This window comes from Dendrobium catenatum, unplaced genomic scaffold (assembly GCF_001605985.2).
Source record: "Dendrobium catenatum unplaced genomic scaffold, ASM160598v2 fragScaff_scaffold_299, whole genome shotgun sequence".
NCBI classification, from domain to species: domain Eukaryota; kingdom Viridiplantae; phylum Streptophyta; class Magnoliopsida; order Asparagales; family Orchidaceae; genus Dendrobium; species Dendrobium catenatum.
Genome location: NW_021318761.1, coordinates 309081 through 322008, shown reverse-complemented (window position 1 = coordinate 322008; position 12928 = coordinate 309081). Strand labels below are relative to the sequence as shown.

General features: G+C 33.1%; 1 protein-coding gene across 1 annotated transcript in view; it reads left to right on the top strand.

Moving 5' to 3' along the window:
* The window catches only part of LOC110101143 (peroxisomal adenine nucleotide carrier 1), a 24553-nt gene extending 14216 nt beyond the window's left edge, over positions 1–10337 (top strand). The window contains exons 4-5 of the mRNA XM_020828933.2: positions 9342–9511; positions 9720–10337. Coding sequence (XP_020684592.1) covers positions 9342–9511; positions 9720–9996 — 447 coding nt within the window. The 3' untranslated portion in view covers positions 9997–10337. The remainder of the gene's footprint in view (positions 1–9341; positions 9512–9719) is intronic.
* Positions 10338–12928: the final 2591 nt, after the last annotated feature.

Genomic DNA, 12928 nt, shown 5'->3' with positions numbered 1-12928 from the left:
TTTATTATTAATTATAAGTTAAATATGATTAATTTATAATTAATCCTAATTTAAGTATAATTAATTATATAATAAATGTAATTAATTATAATTAATTTTTAATTAATTATAAATTATGTTTAATTAATTTGTAATTAATTTTAAGTTAAATATAATTAGTTGTAGTTTAAATATAACTAATTATATTTAATTTATCACTAATTATAAGTTAAAAAAAATGATTCTTTTCTCGTGGCTTGCAACGGGACGGCAAACCCCCTACGCGCTCACGTAGCGTTGTAGGGAGGGAAACCGGCGCGGCGCTTGCGGCGATTTAAGAATCCCTCTTCAATGTTAGCAACGAGCTGTCAAACCCCCTACGCGCTCAAGTAATGTTGTAGGGAGGGAAACCGATGCGGTGCTTGCGGCAAAGGGGATATAAGAATAATATTTTCTTTATTCTTATATAAGTACCTCCGAACGTCACGTAGTGAAGAGGGGGGAAATTTGTGCTTATTTCTAACATGTGCTTTTCTTTTTGTAACAAAAAAAATCCTTAAACGCTCACGTAGCGGGCGGGGATAAAAAAAATTGCAACCGCGGTGTAATTTTGACACCTACCTGAAGCGCTCACGTAGCGTCGAGGGGAAGGTTGCCTCTTGGTTTTTACCCCTAAACGGGGAGACGCCGAGAGGCAGCCAAAATTTGGATTGAAAATCCAAGGACTTTAAAAATGTTGAATCTTATTTGGACACTAATTTGGACATCAATTGAACTAAATTAAAACTTGAATAAGCAAATGGCTCAAGCAAAAACTCAAACAAGAATTTGTGTAAGACTTGAGTTGGACTCAAGTTAACCTAGACTTGGAATCAATCGAAGTCAAATTTGAACTCAAATGACAATGAGCTTGGTACAAGAAGTCTGAACTTAGACTTGAACGATATGGACTCAAATTCAAATGAATAAGACCATGCTTGAAAATGAACTTGAACTCAAGTGAACTTGAGCTTGACTTGAACTTGCAAGGTGGACAAGAACATGAGAACTTGAACCGAACAAAGACTACTGAGGACTTGGATTGAACTTGCACATTGATTTGAACATTGAATTCTCATTTCAGCTTAAATACAATTGTTAAAACAAGACAAATTTGAGCCATTCAAAGCTCATGCAAGCAAGCAAGGACTTAGGTGATGTGAAATCCCTAACATCTCATTCATGAACCACGAGTGCATCAACTCTTGAGGTGTTATTAAGATTGATGAATCTAATGAGGCACCAATGAATATTAGTTAGAAATATGTGGCAAGCAAATCCACTAACACAAACAACTTACAAAAAAAATATCCAATAAATGTGAAGGTGAATTAACGTCAACATAAGGATCATGACAAATGCAAATGATCGCCAATAGTTCATCTATAAATGATGGATAATGACATACAATAAATGAATGAGTCTTGCTCAATGAATAATGACGAGTCAGGGAAAGCACCCACATCCCTACCACCAACAACAATCTAACTCGAAGAAGATACATCAAAGAAAAAGATCAAACTCAAATAAACTACAAGGGAGCTTGGATTTGAATGTGATATGGTGGCTTGAACATTCAATCAAATCAAATCTTAAATGGGAATGAACAACACTCATACATAAGCAAATATTGAGACGTCCCTACAATCTACTAGAGGCCAAGATGCTTTTACAACCAGCAAATCAAATTGCTAGCAAATATCTCAGTCTCCTACAAGCAAGAGATTGTTACTAAACAAAGTTCCAAACATAATTTACTTGGAAGAATCAACGAGGAATTGAATTCAACCTTGAAGCGACGAGCACAAGATCTAGATGAAGATGTCAAAAGTTATAATCATTCAAATGCATCCAAAAGAACATCTTATGAACCATATAAAGATAATGAAAGTTGATGTGTATATCGATCATATGAGCAAATATGATTGTCTTCCTGCAAATAAAAGAAATTGGTACATATGATAGTGGGTTCGTAAGCAAACATGACCACGGATATTCCCAAGTTCATCATTTATGTTGCAAGTATAATGTGATCTTTAAGTAAAGAAGGCCATGGGAGAGAGAGTTTGATCTTCATACAAGAAAGTATGATAGCTTTTACTACATCTATGTGCAATCACTAATGACAGATCATAGATGTTAGAAGGAATTATAGTGTACCCACAAGTGACTGTAAAAGGTCCATCATGCACACAATGGTCCATCTACAAGCATCAACGATCCAAAGTAGGAGATTAGTTTATGCACTATGATTCACCTACAAAAAATAAGTAGTGCACGACAGTCTACCTGTACAAAACAGCGAATAACTCTATTCAAAAGCTGCTATGTCACACCACCGGATTCGCAACACTTGTATTAGCGGACAGAAGGCGTCTACAAATACTTTCAAAATACCCCTGCACATGCACCGTAGTTTGTATACACATAGGTACACAAAAAAGGGTAAAAGCAATTATAAAATCTGCATGTGCCCCGACGAGCGTGTTATTGGTACACACGTGACGCCTTTGGATGCTGCGTGGGTTATTAAATTTGAACCCGATCCTTTTAAGTAGATAAAAGGAGTTGACATGGTTCAATTATAAAATGCCTCCAAACACCCGCATGGGCCCCGACGAACATGTTATTGGTACATATGTGATGTCTAGGGATGCTGCGCGGGTCAATAAGTGAATTCCAGTTCGAACCCGATCCTTTTGTACGGATCAATAGGAGTTGACAGGGTTCGAACCTTCAAACAAATACACGGTTATGACGACCAGTGTATTTGTTTTAATACATTCGTATTTGGCCTTTAGGGCCTATAATTAAGAGAATTTACTAATAAAGGCATAAAATTCATAAAACCCGATCATCTGTCGACTAGTAGACAGAGTCGACAAGGTTCAATCTAGAAAATGAAAATGCCCCCAAACACCCTGATGATGGTCGTGTTGAATTTCTATCTCAACCGGAGGGGTTTACAAATATCACTCAAACGCCACCCAAATACACCCCAAAATCCAAAATTCCAAAAATCATCCAGAAATCCAAAAACTCTAAAAAATTATTTAAAATTTGAAAGTCAACCATCCAAACACTTAAATCAAAATCCATCAACCTTCCGCAACAGTTTGCTGAGGTGGACAAATTAAAATTTACTTCATCTTACATAGAGCTAATGCCTAGTCGAAAATATCACTAGGATTCAGTCTCAAAACAATCTCCTGCCAGTAAGGACGTGGTACGTGTCCTTTAACCGGCAGTTTCGCTGCCAAATGGCACTGCAGTTAAACGGTTATGACCCGGGGCCCTCTGAACCGAGTGATTTTTCCGCCAAATGGCACCACAGATACCAGTTATGGCCAGAGCCATTACGCTCCTTAATGACATCAAATTCTTGAAATATGAATCAATAGGATATGATCGATAGGGCACAAAGCCCTCTGTTAGCTAAGGTGTATTCAAATTTGTCCCCTTAGACAAATATTCAACCCAGGTCTACAAGGTCCCCTTGGACGAAGCAACTCATGGCTGCCGACAAGGATCCTTTTGTCAGGTTGGGTCGACTACCTCCTCTGACTCCCTTGACTGCCATCCAAAATCCCTCACTTTCCACTGGCCGATTCTCCCACAAACCCCTCCAAAACCACAAGCCTCTTCCAATTTATCCATATCATCCGCCGGTCATAAATCACTCCACCACCACCTCCTAGTCGGCCACCCCATCTCCTCCCATCCTCCTAGCCGCCGGCCACCCCCATCCATTTTTTCCTCTTAATGATGATTTCAATCATCATTAATACCTACCAAAATTAGCCTACCTAATTTGAGGTAAGAATTAAATATATTTGAAATTCAAATTTGAATTTCAAATACTTTCCTAAAATTAACTAAGCTAAATTAGAAAAGTTCCTAAATTAAAGTCTAATTTAATTTTAAATTAGATTTGATTTAATTACCCTTTTCCTAATTTAGAATCATGATTTTGAAAGTTTTAAATTCCCTCCCAATGACCCTCTCCTCATTAATTACACCCATTATATCCTTAACCACCGGCCTCCCTCTCACTTCTCATTAGATCCCAAATTAAATACCCATTAGTTATTTCCTTATCTAGCCTCTTGATATTTAGAAAGAGTTTGAATTCAAATTCACAATAATTTGAATTCCAAAATCTTTCTAATTAAACCAACTCTCATTTAGGAAACCCCTTAAATCTCTCAAATTTGAAATTAATTTCAGATTTAATTAGCCCATCACATTTAATGTTATTGTCCACATACATTGTATGTGGACATTTCTCCTCCCTCCTCATATTTCCGGCCCCAGCTCTCCCTTATTTTAATTATTTCCTTATTAAGGAATCCGATTAGGGGAATAATTAATCACCTATTTATACTTCCCTCCATCTTATTTGAATTTCAAATTCAAATCCCTTAATTAAGGGAAATCTGAAATTGAATTTCAGATATTTTTTTATTTTTTATTACCCCCCTTCCTTCTACATCAATATAATTTTTTAAAAAATTATTAATGATTTGTTTAATAAGAGAAATTAATAGTATTTTTAGTTATAATTTTAAAAATTTTAATCATATTTTGTAAATTATTATTGGTAAAGATATTTTTGACTAAAATAAATATTTAACTATATTTTTATAAAAACTATAATTTAAAGTTATGATTAAATAATAAACATTCAAATGATTAGAGAAATTATGGATTATATTACTTAAAGTAATACTTGAAAGTCAAATATAATCTGAAAGAGAAAAATCAAACTGAAAGCGTATGGTAAGGAACTTTGGTTAAATTAAAATCAAGTGTCATGTGATCCAATGCATTTTAAAATAAAATATGTTGTATCATCCAATTGCAAACATAGAATTAGCTTTGGAGCAATGAGATGCCTCTTCAATTTTGTTACATTTGAGCAATAAAAATAAAGTAAATTGCATTATCGAAATGCATAAAAAAAATCAAATTTGGAGCACTAAGATGGTGAGATCCTACTTCCAATGACCTAAAATTTAATAAGTATTCAAGCCCATGATTAAATTTTACAACAAGAAAATCAAATGAGCATCACAAGCTCATAATCACTAAATTTAGAACCGAAGCTCCAAAAATGACTGCCAAAAACTCATTACATTAAATAAAAGTTCATTATATTTAAAAGATCTTCAGGAAAATACATTAAATAATACTAAAGATTCATCTATTTCATTGAAATATCTCATAAGACAACTAAATGTAAATCATTCCATTTTTTAATTACATTCAAAAGTTTCATGTACTGCTGGCCACGCTAGCATACAAAAATTCAATGATCCAAAATATGAATATTTCATTCAATGAGCTTTTTTTCTTCCAGAGGTGTGAACATAAAAGGAAAGAAGTTTGGTTAGATTCACATAGGAAAACAAAAAGTAATCTGTGAAGAAAAAAATTAAATGAACTCACTAAAAGTTTTGTATTGGAAGATCCTTGAATGAGAATTTTCAAAGCAGGTACGGTGTTTGACTCTTCAATTGGTCCAATGGCTAGTTTAGAAAACACTATTTTTAAATGAAAATTGTTATTTATGTTAATAAAATTAATGAGATGATATGTGATTCCACAACTTCTTGGGCATCTCCATATCTCTCCTCAGTATGCGTTCTCTTATCAAAAGTTATGCTGTTGTGTTCACTTTATCTATATTTATAGCAATGAAGCTTAACATTGGCTCTTCCTAAGTTTTTTGGGTTTGAATGTGATGCTTGTTTGTCGATAATTTTTTGCATCTTTGATGGCCTATCCTCTTGGGTTTATTATACCTTGGCGGCAATGGTGGATTCCTGTTACTCGTTTGTCAATCATTAGCACCATTCAAAGGCTTTATATTGCACCATTCAAAGGCTTTATATTACACTTATAACTTCTCATAAAATTTCTACCCTGTAATAGAGATGAACAAAGTCCACATAGTCGCCCATTATCATATGAATTGCAGCCAGGAATGTTCACATGGTACTCCACTTAACTCCCACTTTCGACAACAACACGATTATAGGTTCAAGTGAACCTTATGCTGAGTTCCATACTTATCTTGTAGTTATTATAGTCATATTTATAAATAATGCAAGAACCTTCTTCATGCATGTTTTTTTTTTCTCAAAATCTCTTTAATCCTAGGGCAGAGCTTTCCATTTCATTTTATGTCTTTTCATTATAATAGGCGTTGGATTGCTTGTTTGTTCGAAATGATGATATCTATGGTATCTGTGCCTCTTGTTCTTTCATTTCTCCCTTTTTGTCTGCTCAAGTTCACTGCTTTGCAATCAACCTTCTCCATCAAATACTCTTCTTTTTCTTGTCTATTCCATCCCCTACACAAGATTTCCTTTACGGTTCTTTTCATCTCATCAATAAGTTGCTGTCTAAATCATCCTTCGGGCCCCTTAAAGATTTTTCTCTTAGCCCTTCACAATTGCTTCTTTCTCTTCTTGTTTGCTCAGTCTCCATCAACTCCCATATAAGAAATACTTTTCTAAATAGTATATGTATAATAATGTATAATGAAAAAAAATTATTAATTCCTGTGCCTTCCTAGAAGTTTAGGCACTAAACTCACTAGGCCCACTTGTAAGGTATTGTTTAGTTACCACTAGTGGAGAAAGTTTTCATAGCAGAAACTAGTTTTTTTTTTTAAATATCCCTCATTTTTTTCATCTAGGCTTGGCAGTAACTAAATAGTTTTAAATTTTTTGTTGAATTTGTTAAAAAGTAATTTTGATGTCCTCTTAAAATATATCTCCATAGTCATTTAAACTTATAAGTTGACAAAAATAAAAGAAATTCTATATTAATTATAAATCTATTTTTTTGCCTTGATCTATAATGACGAACATGCATATCATCATGGTTCATATGGTATAAGGAATTAAGCAATAAATATATTAATTAATAACCAAATTATTAAACACAATAAAAATCTAAACCAATGAATATAGATTATAAGCCATCAATTAATTCAAACATGTGCTTTCTTTTAAATGAAAACATAAAACACTAAATTAAAAACATTATATTTAAGTAAAGAGAGGGATATTAAGAAGGGGAGAGAGTGAGGTAGGGAGGAGAGATGTATTTTCTATTAGAGAGAGAGAGAGAGGGAATGGGGGTAGAGTGAGAAAGAGAGATAAAGTGAGGGAGGGAGAATTATTGAGAGAGGTAGTTTCTCTCTCTGTTTTAGAGGTGAATGCTTCTCTTTGTTAGAACAAACATAGGTATTGGTTATTATATGAAAGTAGTACTAAAGCGAAAGGCAATAATGAATATAGAATGCATAAGTAAAGTGTATTTGAAAGAGAACATTCATACATAGATTTAAGGGGGAAAAAACCTTTAAGAAGCAAAATACGAAATAAAAAGATTCAATAAAATTAAAAGAACACCTACAAGTAATATCATTTGTTAATGGAATTTTTTTATTTTTCCGACAAAACATCAAACGGTTTGAATGTGTTAAGTAGAAAGCAAAAGAATTAAGTTTAATATTATTTATATTGCCTTATGGAAACTGATTTTTTTTCTTTTATCAAATACCTATTAATGTCATGATTATTCAACAAATTTTATGTTGGATGTCGACTAACTAACGCAACCCTTCACTTTTCTCATTTTGGACTTAGGAGCTGACAATGGCAGTGTTAAATTTGGCTTATGTTAAGAAAGGTAAAGGTAGACCTAAAAAGTCTTGGTTAGAAAATATAAGAAATGAACTTTCTTTATTAGATTTAAATGAGAATTTGACTCTTAACATGACACAATAGAGAAAAAGGATTCATGTAGCCAATCCCACGTAGTGGGATAAAGGCTTGTTGTTGTTGTTGTTGTATAAAATATATATTAATTTTGAGGCATCATTCTTTTATTTAATTTGTGTCGGCTTTATGAACCCTTCCTAAGCATTAATTCCTTTTGAGGTGAAACATATGTTACCCTTTTCTCATTGAATAACTTCTTAAAACGACATTTTCATTTAACTGGAGCTAGCTGAGAGGTGAGAGGAGTCTTGCATGGGTTTGGTTGGGTGGTTGCAATGGTTGAGGGCCACCGGTGGCTGCTAGGACAGTGAAGACTGGGCAGTAGGTTGATGGAAAAAAAAAGGAAAAAAAAGTAGATGAAGAAGAAGAGGTTGAGAACGAAGATGAAGAAGAGATTTATCTTACTAGCTTGCAAGAGAAACACCACCACAGTCAACACTTGAACAGGCAATCGAATAAGGATTGATTTTCTTGGAACTTTAGTATAAAAAAAGGGCGGGAGTCGAGAAATTGTGGGAAGTTAATGTCAAGCTTTTTGGTCACTAAGGAAAATACAATACATAGGCGAGGCGGGATCGGATAAGAGATTTTTTTTTGGTAATTTAACCTAGATTTTAAATTCAAACATAAAAAAATTAGTTTGTGTTTTATATTAACGCTATTCTTACATTCTCCAATCTGTCCAAACAAGCAGATTATTTTATAAAACAAATTATTGTGCAATGGTTCACAGCAACTAGATTCACATAAATGCTGAAAAAAACATGACTTAGTTATTGCTATATGCTTAAAGGGAAAATGAGAACAAAGAGATTATGAAAAAAATCAAGATATAGCACAGGACTTGCAACAAAGCCTCATAAAAATTCACTTTCTGAAGAAGATTATACCATATATATACTCCTATCCATGTGGAAGACCTCTAGTATTTAATTTCTTATTGGCATTATCACCGCATACTCTAAACCGCCAATTTTAACTATTTAGCTTCAATCCTAGTAGTTGTCATCCATTTACCCTTCCATCCAATTGACTCGGAGTACACAAGCCAATCACACCCAAGATATCAGTTGAGCTTCCTATAACATGAGCTGGCAGTACGAATTTTATATTAATATTATGTAATAATCTTGAACTACTTATCTTGTAAAATTTCTCTATTTATGTGCGTAACAGACTTTTATCACACAAGAAGATATAATACTTGATGGAACTAACATATCTAGTTATTGGGTGCAGCACATTGCCTATGCCTTGTGTGTCTACTACTCTGAAAGAATGGCCCACAGCTCAAATTTGGTCGAAGCTGAACATGTTAGAAATCAATAGGACACCCATTGCTTAATTTTGTTATCAGCCAAACATAATTTTGAAGACAAGGAGCCTTATTTGTACGTTAGAAGCATCTGTGGTGTGTCTCATGTGTGCATACTGGCTGAATTTTACAAATATAAAGATTGATTCATACAGAATTTATTGGAGAACTTATGGACATTGGTGTTGTAATTTTATTGAAATTTTTTGCAGTACACCGTGTTTGATCAACTCAAACAAAGATTTATACAGCGGCAGCAAAGTAAGCAATCAGCGTCAGGTTCAGCAGGCTCCTCTCCAGAATCTCTTTCTGCTTTTTCAGCTTTTTTATTGGGTGCCATGTCCAAGAGTGTGGCAACCATCATAACTTATCCATTAATCAGGTATCATCTCTTTTTGAATTTTCTTCCATTTGCAGGATCACCATGTTAACAAGTGGCCTGAAAGAATCCACTCTACTATAATTTCTACTGCTTGTGCTGGAATTTGCCAAAATATTTTCAAGTTGTTTTTCTTCTTCATTTATTAATTTTTCTTCTTCATTTATTAATTTTTCAACCAATTATAGCCAATACTAAATGTTGTAAATAGGTGCAAAGTTATGATACAAGCTTCTAATCATGAAGATGAATCCATTGAACCCAAACCAGAATCAAACAAGACAATAAGTGGATGTTTATCTTCTATATGGAAAGAAGAAGGTGTTCCAGGTTTATTCAAAGGCCTTCAGGCTCAAATTTTGAAGACTGTTTTGAGTTCTGCTTTATTATTGATGATCAAAGAAAAGATTTCAAGGTTTACATGGATCACAATGCTTGCTCTTAGACGATATCTGTTGGTTTCTAAGAAGAGGGTGAAGAACGCATAAAAAGAAGTTACGCATGCAATTATTGATAAGAATGCATAATATGCTGCAAGACTTGATTAGTAATTTTCCAGCAGGTATGAAATTTTTTACCGGAATGAATAAGCTCCATTAGAACTATAAAGCAGTAGTCGCATTCCCCGTAGATTAGCAACTGTATACGTTCCTTACCAATTAGCTACATCAGGTAGCTTTGGACCATTGTTTGCTAGTGATTGTAAAAAGTTAGTTTCTGTTATAATCATTGCCTTTTCTTTATTCTAATAAAATAGCTTCATGTAACTTTTGGGATCAAAATTATTTTGTACACCTACTGAAAAGTAAGCTTCTTTTTCATCTGTAAACAGCATATTATTCTAAGAATAGCGTGTAGAGATATAAATGTTAGATTATTTTAATATCGTTGTTTTCACAAGACAGCCAAGAGAGATTACTGGACAGCGTCAGCACTTTATATATATATATATATATACAAATTCTTTTTTAACTTGGACTAAAAAATCTAATCAAACTTATCAAGTATTAATCCAATGCTCAGCATGATTTGAGGTGTGATATCGGGATATGGCGGTTTGTCAATGATTATGTGGATTCTGTATGTTGGTGTTAAAGCTGATATTCCTAACATAAATTCTCCTTCAGAGGATTTTCCTTCAGATTCCATTATTATTCCTTTTCAAGAAAATCTTTTGTTGAAACTAGCATTAATAATAAATTTTAGGTTCTTCAATCTATAGATTTACCTTCCTTAGAGAAACAACAGGAAGAAACTATACTAGTTTCTAATAAACCTATTAGTTTAACTAATGGTAAAGTGCCTGAACAATCTGTTATTCAGTTACCCTTGGTTTCAGGTAAGGTTACAAGAGAAAATGTCAGGAAGGCATCTAATTCTTCTAGTAAGTTTTAATGTCTTTTCCTAATATGACTTCCTAGAATGTTAGAGGTTTTAACAATTAGGATAAGGTCTCCTCTTTTAAAGATCTCGTCATTAATTTAATGTTGATTTTCTTTGTATTTTTGAAGCTAAAGTTAATTCTATTTTTGTTTATGATCATTGGTTTGATGCTAAATATAGGGTTTTTCATCAAGAAGCTCGTTATACTAACTTTAATTTTTTCTGATACTGGGAGGATTTGGTTAAAATGGAATACTTCTTGTGTTTCTTTTAATCCTATTTTCTCTAGTAGCCAATTTATCATGGTTCTTTGATGGTTGGATCTTCTTCTGCCATTTTTATTACTTCTGTTTATGCTTCTAATTATTCTGTTGATATATTCATCTTTTGGAATGATATTCTTAGTTTAGTGGTTAACATCTCATCTCCTTGGTTTTTTGTTTGTAGATTTTAATTGTTGCAATACTCCAATGAAAAATCAGGTGGTATTGTTATTCCTAATAGCAAGTTATGTGATTTTAATAATCTTATTGTCAATTTTGGTGTCCATGATCTTTCTTCTATTGGATATTTTTATACTTGGTTTAATTAAAGGAGTGATTACCCTATTCATATAAAGCTTGACAGGGTCTTTGTGAATGATTATTGCTTGGAATCTTTTCCTTCTTTCTTTTGTTGTGTGGACATGTTCAGGTGATATGATAACTCTCCCCTACTTCTTTGCAATAATCATTTGTCTAATCGTAGTCATAGATTTCTTTTTCAAAATTTCTAGTGTAAGATATCATGACCCGACCCGGTTAGCTCGCAAATGAGAGGCGGGAACGAAGATCGGACAGCATGAATTAAAAACTTTCATATTTCATTATACAAAACATCTTCCAATCATAAGAAAGAGCCACTAAAATAAAACCAAGAGGAAAATTTTCTTTCTTTCTATTCATTCAACAACACATCTTCATAATAAAAAATCAAAACATAAAGTTTTCAAAATATGAAAGATGTCCAAAAACATTTCCTTACATATTATCTCTAATCCTTCTATCTCAAAACATCAAAAACAAAAAGACAAAACTTGCCGCCCGTCGTCTCCCTACGACGGTGTGTGAGGGGAGGTCTATCCATCATTATCCTCTACCAGTCTCTCCTAAAAAGTGTCCCACAATATGGGTGAGTCACAAATCAGTAGATATAAATGGCATTTAAATAAATTTAGGTACAAGGGAAGAAACTACATGCTTTTATGTCTCAATTAATGAATAATCAACGTGTTATAACATTTGTCTAAGGTGAAACATACCTTTACATCAACCTTTAAGTTCTCATTCTTTGCATAATTTTTCAATTCTTCCTCTTTAAACATTCATGCCTCAAATAAAAGTCTCATATGTATATAATATAAAGATGCAATATTTATAATATCTTAATATATGTAACACCCGTCTCGGAAATATCATTTGTACTGATCAGGTACATAAAAATTGGCCATTCCTTTGTCATTTGGTTCAAAAGAACCCCCTTTACCATTTGGCTCAAAAGAGCCCCATTACCATTGCTCAAAAGAGCTCATTTATCATTGATATTTCCGCGTCAACATGCACATGCACATAATTCTTACATATTCATAAAAGAAACTTATGTAAACTATTCAAGTGTATGTTTTCATATGGAAATACATATTTGATATGCTCAAATGTATATTTGAAAGTAAAGAGAAGGCATGTGTAATACATGTAAAGGATGAAGCATGAGATTCAACATTGAGTTCTAGTATTGCATAAAAAAAGACCTTGCTTTTACATCAAGTGATCATGAGCTTTTATAAAGAAACATACTATTCATAATGATATCATAAAGAGCATAAAAAAGAATGTCATTTCTATATATTTGCATGTATAAAATTTTCTAAATTTAAAAGAATTCCATTTCATCTACCTCACCACAATGTGATTCGTCAATTATCCTTACGACCCTTTCTTCTTACGCAATCAAAATCTACAAGAGACAAACATAAGGTGTAAACATAAATTTTCTCTC